General features: G+C 38.4%; 1 protein-coding gene across 3 annotated transcripts in view; it reads right to left on the reverse strand.

Annotated features, from left to right (window-relative positions):
• Window positions 1-9,878, reverse strand: part of pde4dip (phosphodiesterase 4D interacting protein) — a 97,772-nt gene extending 87,894 nt beyond the window's left edge. Inside the window, exon 1 of one of the 3 annotated variants that reach the window (XM_085138323.1) lies at window positions 9,687-9,878. Coding sequence is in view for 2 of the 3 variants with exons in the window: in XM_085138322.1 (XP_084994448.1) it covers window positions 1,227-1,252 (26 nt within the window). In the remaining variant the exon portion in view is untranslated. Of the gene's footprint in view, window positions 1-1,226; window positions 2,505-9,686 lie in introns of those variants that run through there. The other 2 variants (XM_085138322.1, XM_085138320.1) reach the window with 2 other exon arrangements.
• Between the last annotated feature and the right edge of the window lie 401 nt (window positions 9,879-10,279).

The raw sequence follows: 10,279 nt of genomic DNA on the forward strand, positions 1-10,279 counted from the left end.
TGTAGTAATTTTTGTGTGATAATCCATTGTGTTTAGAACAAAAGTGCACCTCCCCTTGTCGGCTGGTAATATGGTGATGTTTTGTTTTTGCTCAGTGATGGAACGACCTTCTTTTCTTTTCTTTTCTTTTCTTTCAGCGAGAGTGAGGTTAGACGAAGGGACTTTAGCACTGGAGAGGGTGGATGAAACCTTCATCTTTTGCTCTGCTTCTGTTTGTGTTCATTTATTAATCCATATGGCGGTTTCCATGGTTAGCAACAGATACATTTTAAGAAAGAGACAAAGCACTCAATTCTGAATTGTAATTTCTGAGCAAATTCTCAATAGAAAGATAGTGGTGGAAGTGTAACTACCATGGGAGAAGGTTTTAAAATCGTATTTGTTTGTAAAGTCAGCAATCTTTTAGGCAGTTTGCATTTGATTTGACTAAATATTTTGTACATGCAGTTTTCATGTCTTGTTGACCTTTGAAAAGAAATGTAATAATGCTTCAAAATAATTGCATATTTAAGTTTTCAATAAGTAACCGAAGTTTGTTCTTGAGGATGTAATCAATTTCAATTTAACGTGAATCTGAATCTAAAGTGGTATTGAGCTTTTTAACAACAGGTGCCAAATTTCAGCTTTCAGGTGGCCACGGGTTGGATAGTAGCAAATGTAACAAAGGCTTTTAAATTGTAATATAATGTAGTTGCTCCCTGGCTTCCTTGAACTTAGCGTCCCACTTGCCAAATTCCACTTTAACCTCAGACAATAACATGTAGAATATTTCCATTTGTTGGACCACAGCAGCCACCAAATCGTGAAGTTTTCAGTCATCTCATCAGTTTTAAGAATAAGTTCCAACTGGATGACACAATATATTACACTGTTAGTGTAATAGCATGAATTACTTTTAGTATGAGAAATAAAACATGACTAATGTTTTGTCACATGCCTGAAGGGGTTAAAATAACAACAGTGGACACAGATAATTCAGCTGTTTACGTTGAAATGACTGCAGCTGGCTGAGCTAATTTCAGTGTAAAGCTCTCTTTTCTCCTGAAAGGTAAATGAGACTTTTACTCTATCTGCTTTCAGAACAAAAACTTTTCTCTACATGTTACATTTATAAAAGCACACTCACACATGCCTATACAGAACAAAGAAATACAACACACTCACACTTCACAAACCATGCACATTCATCAAACTGACTCATCATAAGCACTGTTGCAAAGGCTTACCTTCCTCTATAAAGAAATCCACTCATTTTTCAGCGGTATCATTTAAAAACAGCACAAAAGCTCAGTACAAAGTATGTCCTCATCTGTCAGGTGAATAGTCCTTGGCCTCAGCCTTCAGAGACCCGAAGATATCCGATTACCTCCTAGCTGCCATTAGGGTTTCAGTAAACACTCAAACCCAGGCATATTACAAGCTGCAAATAGCAAAGTTGCAGAGAATCTTCAGAGTCAAAGCAGAGTGACCACAGTCAGGCTCTTCGGCCACGAGGCTCCCAGAGGAGCGAGCCAAGCACCCAGGCAGTCATTTGACGTGGCAGCGAGAGTCACAGAGAGACGTGGTAAACAGCACCGTGGAGCAAAGGTACACAGAGGCTGCTTGCTTCACCATGAAAGAGTGATCTGTCTCAGCATGCTCCACAACAGCCGCTTCACCAGGTATGTGTGCGTGTGTGTGTCAGTGGGTGTATAAACCACACCAACGTTTTCCAGCCATTTCTAATAAAATACTCACTGTCTATTGACTATTTGCCTCTGGTACTTTTTAAAGGCAGGTGGAGCACAAGGAGGATACCTGTGTGTTTGATAGTGTGCATGTGTGTTTATGCACACCTCCTTCTCCCTGTAGGTGTGTCTAACGTGTTGCAACAGGTAAAAGGCGGCATTTAGACACTAATTTCCTCCAACACAAAACACTGAACTGCTTTACATTTTTTCCTGGTGAAAATGTTCAGATCCTTCACATAAAAGCAGCATTAAGCACCTCTGTTATCACTCTCTTGAAAATCAGTTCAAAAGAATCACAGTATAGCTGTGCCGACTAGATCTGAACAAACAAGCAGCACATTGAGGTTGGCCGAGGGAGCTCAGGATCAAAGCTAGACAGCTTTAGGCTAGGAGTCAAAAACAGTGGTCTGGATCAACGTTTGTGGAAATTCTTATTCAGTGCTTCTCCAAACAGGAGGGTGTGGTCTGTGTGAGTCTGTATGTAGGGGGGAAAAAAATCAGATTTGAACTGTGTTTGGTTTAAAGAAAAACTCCTATGGGCAATTTTGGGTGTGGCAGTTTATTAACACAAAGGATCAAATTGTATATTCATTCACCTGAGAACCAGACCTTTATAAATTAGAGAGACCCCTCTTCTTTGGTCATAAGAGTTTTAATTTTCTGTTACCTTTCTTAATATTGTATATTCAGTTTAATGTGCACAGATAATGATAATTATCACTTAGTAAACGAAGGGCAAGCACAATTAGACAAGGTGTGCCAAGTTACAGTATTAATGGTTATTTATCATTTGTTTTGCTGCTACTTTACTTTATAAAAGTGTGTGTATAGCAACGAGAAAATTGTATTTGAATTCAAATCTTAATGGCACTCAGAAAACGTGTTTTCATGCAAGGGGAAAACCTTGACTCATAATAATATAATAACAAAATAACAACAATAATAATAATTAAAAAGAAAAAAATAAAATAATAATAATAATAATAATAATAATATTAAAACACATTCCCAGATCCAAATAAAATTAAATTGTCTCCTCCTTTGGTCATGATCCACCGTTTTAGATAAATAATGTTTTTGTATACAATAATCTTGGAAATGAAGTGAAAGTAGTACAGTAGTGGTAACAAACTGGTGAAAAAAACAGGAAAGACACAGGAATTGTTTTCTGCTTTCTAAACTCCCACAGGTTTTTATATAGATTCACATTTGCCAGACAGCTGTACCCGATGTTCATGTTTGCTGACTGTTTGTATTCACAACCACAATACATGTGCTAATGCTGGCCATAAACCAAGAGTTCGTGCACCTTTTTTTGACACCTGTTTTTGATTCGCGCTAAAATAAGGCAAACAAAATGGGGAAAAGAAAGATTATAGTGATCATAACTCACTACAGTTTAATTTTATTGAGATGACAAGACCTTTTTAGTAGTAAATTCTACTACTTCATGTACTGCCATGTAATAACAGCTTCATAGGAACTGAGTATGTATATAACACTTAATATTCATGACAAAGAGATACGTTGCTATATTTGGATCTATGTGCGTATATGAAATCTAAAACTGGTCAATTCATAATTTAGTGTAACCTGCTATCTGCCAGATAGATACAGATGCATGACCTGTAGATTTGGGGTTAAGGAACAGGGAATGTCTCTTCTCCTCTCTTCCTCACCTTCACTGTCCGTCCATCTCGACCTAAGCATAGATATCCTCACATTCCACACATAGCACGCAGCGTGCAGCTGGCCAGCAGGCCTTATCGGGGCAAGATACAGAAAATCAGAGGTTAAACTGAGAGGCTTCCTTCAACTGCTGCTCACATACAAGGTCTTAAATAATCAGGCCCCATCTTATCTTAATGACCTTGTAGTACCATATCACCCTATTAGAGCACTTCGCTCTCGCTCTGCAGGCCTACTTGTTGTTCCTAGAGTATTTAAAAGTAGAATGGGAGGGAGAGCCTTCAGTTTTCAGGCCCCTCTTCTGTGGAACCAGCTTCCAGTTTGGATTCGGGAGACAGACACTATCTCTACTTTTAAGATTAGGCTTAAAACTTTCCTTTTTGCTAAAGCATATAGTTAGGGCTGGACCAGGTGACCCTGAATCCTCCCTTAGTTATGCTGCAATAGATGTAGGCTGCCGGGGGATTCCCATGATGCATTGAGTTTTTCCTTTCCAGTCACCTTTCTCACTCACTATGTGTTAACAGACCTCTCTGTATTGAATCGTATCTGTTATTAATCTCTGTCTCTCTTCCACAGCTTGTCTTTTATCCTGTCTTCCTTCTCTCACCCCAACCGGTCGCAGCAGATGGCCGCCCCTCCCTGAGCCTGGTTCTGCCGGAGGTTTCTTCCTGTTAAAAGGGAGTTTTTCCTTCCCACTGTCGCCAAAGTGCTTGCTCATAGGGGGTCATATGATTGTTGGGCTTTTCTCTGTATCTATGAAGCGCCTTGAGGCGACATTTGTTGTGATTTGGCGCTATATAAATAAAATTGAATTGAATTGAATTGAATTGAATTGAACTGAGCCAAACACAATCAGCCAAAATAACAAACCCTTCACTCAAGTGTGATTTACTGCTTGGGTCACTTGGAGTCTTGGCTGTTACTGTGTATTTATAATTCCTTACATCAGGCCTATAGTTCCCAATCCATGGGGTTAGGGCAAAAACAATTTCAAAGTAAACTTCAAAGATTATTATAGAAACAAGAATAAGGAAAATGAAAAAGAAGATGATGGCGGGAGAAAATTTAGCAATGAGGGCACTTAGGAAGAGGAAGAAGAGCGGAAAGGCAGGTGTGAAGGTAGGAAGGTATGACATACCTGTGGCAGTATGGATATGTAGGAGAGAGGGTAGTGGTCTTTTTAAGTGGTCTTTGTTTAACACAATCCTGGAGAGAGGGGGCATCCCTGAGGAATGGATACCAGGGAGGAGGTGGTGTGACACACCTGCAGTCATTTACCTTTAACTTGTATATTAGCAGAATATTGTTACCACAGAAACTGACATTTGCTTATGAGACTACATTAAGTTACCAGTTTCCTCTAGGATTATATGTTTTTTATCATTTGTTTTAATTCCATATTAATTCTGTGTGCGTATTATTCTCTTCTGACAAGCTGTGATCACCACTGCATAACAGAAGAATTTATTCACTTAAATTTTCTTCACTGTTTAGTTATACTCTTGACTGAGTTGTTGCTGTGTAAGCACGTAGATATTTCACACATGACTCCTGTGGTTTAGAAGAATCAGTCAAATTCCCTTGACTGAGCTCACATCTTTATTTTTGGCAGTCAAACTATGATCATAGAACTTGAGTCGGACCTTCACGCTCCAAAATGATTCAAAGAGAAAATACGAGAACGGGACAGTTTATTCGGTAGAGTTAGATGTAGAAATTCTGTGTTAAATTTAACTACTATGAATAATGTTATCTGATATTGTTATTCTAGATTGAGGTGATGACAGGCATGAAAGACATGAGACATGAAACAAGAGAGACGAGGGCCAGTCTCCTGACAGAAAGCTACACCCTGTTATTAACCCAATCACATCCTTTACCCTCCTACTTGTACATTCTTTCTTTTTTTTCCTCGTTATTGTTCAGCTTCCCACCTTGATCTTGTATCTCTGCTCTTGTGCTTAGACTGCTGTTGCTGGCTAACAATTATAACAGGTCGATGTCAGCCAGTCACCTCAACTCTGTTTACAGTGAATAAAGATTTTTTCACTTTAATCAAAATCTTACTGACTTTAGAAAGAGTACTGCAAAAATAAAAAGTGTTCAAACACAAAAAGGAAATGTGAAGGATTTCTTTTAAACTTTACTAAATTGCATGTAGACATGGCAGAGACTGCTGAAGTTCAAACCAAGCATTAGGAAGAAAGGTGAGTGAAAGTGACATGGTTCTTGATGCCAGATGGGCTGCTCTCTCATAGGAAGGCAACGGTAACCCAGTCGCTTGTTAGAAAAATGTAAGCAGAAGAGCATTTCTGAAAGTATCTGACCTTGAATCAGACGGGGTACAGCAGACCACACTGGTGGTCACTACTTTTATCTAAGAACAGGATACGGAGGCTATATTTTGCACAGATTTTTCACCAAAATTCCACAATAGAAGTTTGGAGAAACACGACCCTACTGGTCTCCATAATCACCAGATCTCAGTCCAGTGGAGCATATTTGGGATGTTGTTGAAAGTGACATTTGTATGAGCAGCAACTACGTGATACAACATGTTACTAGTTACTACTATGATATATGCTTACATGTGATTGGCTTTGCCATGACATGCACCTGTGATCAAGGCTGAAAGTATGTATTTTGTATTGTATCTATTTTTTTGCAAGTAAAGAGTGTGTTACTCGATTTGTTCTTTCATACTTATTTGAAAGAAGTTCAAAGTAATTAAATTGAAAACCCAATGTAGGACTCATCAGACCAGAACTAAATTTAAACACATCTTAATTGCAGGCAGCAGACTGAGTTAACAAAAATAATAACAGACCTGCGGATGAGCAAAACAGACTGATAAACTAGGACCAGAGAAAAACACAGACAGATGAGCATGCAGCATAAGGTTATGAGGGAAGATGAAACAAAGACCAGAAGCAAACTGACATAAGATAAACTAACATTGAACCAAGACTGAATTCCAACAGCAGGCACTGAGGACAAGACACAGAGATGAGACTAGGATGGACATCACAGGGAACTGACATAAATAAACAAGAAATCAAGAGTGGCAAATAACCAAACTCAGAAGCACTAGAAAATAATATCCATATGTTATAATTCACTGGGCCCACATCCTCATTTTAGGTTTGGCAGCATTTTAGTAGGTAAAGGTGAATGGCTTGGACATGAATTGAGCTGCGGTTTGTGGAAGGCCACAAAGGGGCCTGGCAGATCCCCATGTACCAAATGGAAGTGAAGTAGCTAAAGAATTGAAAAGGGGACGGGATGGTGGGGCAAACGAGACTGAACAGCTTGTAGAACTGAGGAAACATATATAGATGACAACTGGAAGAAGGGTGTTTGGAGGCGTGGTCACGCTCCTGAAATTCCGATACTGAATCTCCAATAAAAACATGTCAAAGGAATATTTCATTATTCCACAACAAAAATTTGAAACACTGGACTGGAAAGCCAATGGTAAATGAACTGGTTGGTATATCCTACTCCACCTCACTACTCTAAGTGCTTTATTCAACATGCCTCATTCAAACTATTCTTTCTGTCTAACATTTACACACATCCTCATGCTGAGAACAGACAGCAATCAGAGAGCAACTTGCCGTTAACATCTTTCCCATGCATATTAGGCACACAGAGCAGTGAGGGATGGAACCACCAACCTACTGGTTTGTAGATAACCTGCTTGATCTCCTGAGCTACAGCCACCCCGATGCTGGACAGTGCTCAGACAACTAGAGCTGTGACTGACAAAACTGACCATCAACACAGTCAAAAATACCTTTAGTAGTGAAGTATGTAGAAAAAATATGATCAAAAAGTTTTATTTTTAAGAACTTTATTTTCAGTGGACCTGAGTAAGTTTGTCTCCATTTGAGCTGTTATCTAAATCTGATACACATGTGACAAATCGTCTGTGTGTTACGCGTTGGGAATGAGAATGCTCTGGTGATGTATGTAAACATCTTTCTTCTTTATTAAATGAATGCAAATATTTAGTCCCTCACAAGAGATTTATTAGTGTTTTCTGAATCTTTCTCCACCATGAGTAGAGAATAAGGCACAGACCTTCACTCTCTGTCTTATTAGATGCGGGGTCTGTGTACTGTGCTGGGAGGATGTTGCTGTCCAGTTAATTCAGCAGTTTATGTACAAGCTGTGAATGACGATCTTGAAGAGTGTTTAAAGGCCAAAAATCTGCCAGAAAGACTTTGAATGACAGTTTGTTTTTTTCTTTTTATTTCATCCAAGAGAATTCACTGGTGTGTACTGTTAAAAAACGAAAAATGTTTCACGATAGAAATCAACATCTTAAAATAGCTGATCAACAGTTTGAACATGTGGCCATTATTTTCCCAGGTGTTTTCACTCAAATCTAGCCAGACGACGAATGCATTTATTAGCCCTCTCCCATCCAAAGCGCATATTATGAAAAATTACTTTATAAATAATCAATAACTCAGTGTGATGGTTTGGCTCAAATAGCACAAATCTAAGCCACAAGTGACATAATGCTTAGTCATTAAACATCAACAAACATTACACAAAATTGACAGGGTTTTTTTTTCTTTCTTATTTACAAAACTGACTTTTGAATAAATGCATCCCACTTATACGTGGAAGTGTCAGCAAATGAAATACACGTGTAAAATACACCTAACCAAGTACATGAATAGTAAATATTTGTTTAACTGAGAACTTTCTGCAGTTTTGGGGGGTTTTCAGTTGAAGATGCAAATACAAATGTTGAATTAAATTAATTAATTGATTTAATTAAAGTAAAAGGTATTTTATCCTATCCTTTTACCCTTTACAACAGGGAAAACGTAAAAGAGTTTTATTACCTTTAGCACAGTACTACAGTAAATGTATAGCTTGAGTTTATCTTCATCTAACAAACAAAAGTGGTCCTTAAAGTAATGAATGTTATGCCTGAATCACTGAATGACAATATGAGTAGATGTAAGTGCAAAGTCTGTTAATATATGGAGTAGAAAGTACATACATTTGTTTAAAATGTAGGGAGTAAAAGTAAAAAGTAAAAATAACTACTAAAGTAAAGTACAGATACCTGAAAACTCTACTTACAGTTCGGTCCATAAATATTTGGACAGACAGAGACAACTTTTTTGGTTCTGTATATTACCACAATGAATTTTAAGTGAAACAACTCAGCTCAGACTTTCAGCTTTAATTCAGTGGGTTGAACAAAAAAAAAAAACTGCAATAAAAATGTGTGGAATTAAAGCATTTGATCATTTTAGGGGCTGTTGCCATGATTTTGCTCAAAATAAATAAAATGTAATTAATTGAATTTTAAATGTGTTATATTTAAAGTAATGATCCTATAATCTAGAGAAAACAAAAACTGTAATAATGTTGGTTTGTGGTCACCTAATCCAAAACTAACTGTAAGCCCTGTCTTAAGAGTAGACATGATGTCTGTCTCCAAAACCTAGACTGGGAGCAAGTTCCACAGGAGAGGGCCTGATATCTTGTTCGTGTGCCTGGAATCGTACGTTTAGAAACTCTGGCCTGCAATTGGAGAGCAAAGGATTCTATTGGGATAATATGATAGCATTTGATCTTTAAGATGTCACAGGGCCTGATCAAAAAGGACTTTGTCATGTGATTGGAAAGAATGTAGCATATTCAGCCTAATCATAGTGACCACATTCTATATATAATGAGATCTGCATACATGTACAATTGCAATCTAACTTTCAAACTATTGTCTAAATATTTTGATATAAATGTAAAATATTGCATAAATTACATCAGCACTGCCAGTCAGAACAGTCATTGAAATATGTGAATTTGCTTTATTCTCTGTCTTCTATGTAAAAACACTTGAGAAAGCCCAGAAACTTGTTTGAGAGAAGTAATTCATTCAAGAGATGGAAAAATCACAAGTACTGCCCTTTGAGACTGCTAATGAAAATCATATAGCTCAGAAATCAATAAATCACTAAGGAACAGGAAACAGTTATTGACTAATAACAGTCCCAGACCTCCTGCTGACCAATCAGATGCTTATCATCACCTGACAGCATCAACACTGGATTTTGGTTTACAACATAATATGCCTGCTGTGCGGGTAAATAACAAAACATTGCTTTCTAATGCACTGCATTTCCTCTAAATTTGTTTTCAGTTACACGAGAATAAGTGTCTCCATCTTTAGTGCTGTTATTTGGCCAAAACGGTTCTACATTACAGCACAAATAGAAATAGACGATGCGTGACTACCTCGTATGTAAGTCGTATGTTGCGGTGACAGCAGCATCTCTCTTTAGCCTTCTTCTTCTTCACCTCCACGAGCACATCATCGCCGGTATCCGTTTATTACCCCTTCATCATCCGGTCATGGTTGCAGGAGTCACCTCAATCTGGAGTCAGAGATGCTGCTGCTATGACGCCACCACTAATGCTCCCGTTGCAGCTCATTGGTCGGTTAAGCGCCCCCCCCCCCCCCCCCCCCCCCCACACACACACACACCCGGCCCCCTCCATTAGGGTATTCTAGATTTTAATTTTTATGCACGCAGATTGTGTCCCCTCTTCCCGCAGACGTCCAAGGAAACCATGTGACCGGCTCGTCAATGCCGGGAGTTGGGAGGTGAGGGGTAAAACGTGTGCAAAAAAAACAATGCTTTGCTTGGAGAGATGACACATTTTTTAGACAGACTGGCAGCATGTCAAGAGGCACGCTATTACCATAAGAGACAGAGTTTGGCTATTGGTTGGATATTGAATAAGGATAGGAAATGCATTAAAGACATTAAAGCATGTCTCGATAAGTGAGACAGCTGTCCGAATTTAAATGTTACAAAACTTTCAAA

The sequence above is a fragment of the Neolamprologus multifasciatus genome, chromosome 17, assembly GCF_963576455.1.
Source record: "Neolamprologus multifasciatus chromosome 17, fNeoMul1.2, whole genome shotgun sequence".
Taxonomy (NCBI): domain Eukaryota; kingdom Metazoa; phylum Chordata; class Actinopteri; order Cichliformes; family Cichlidae; genus Neolamprologus; species Neolamprologus multifasciatus.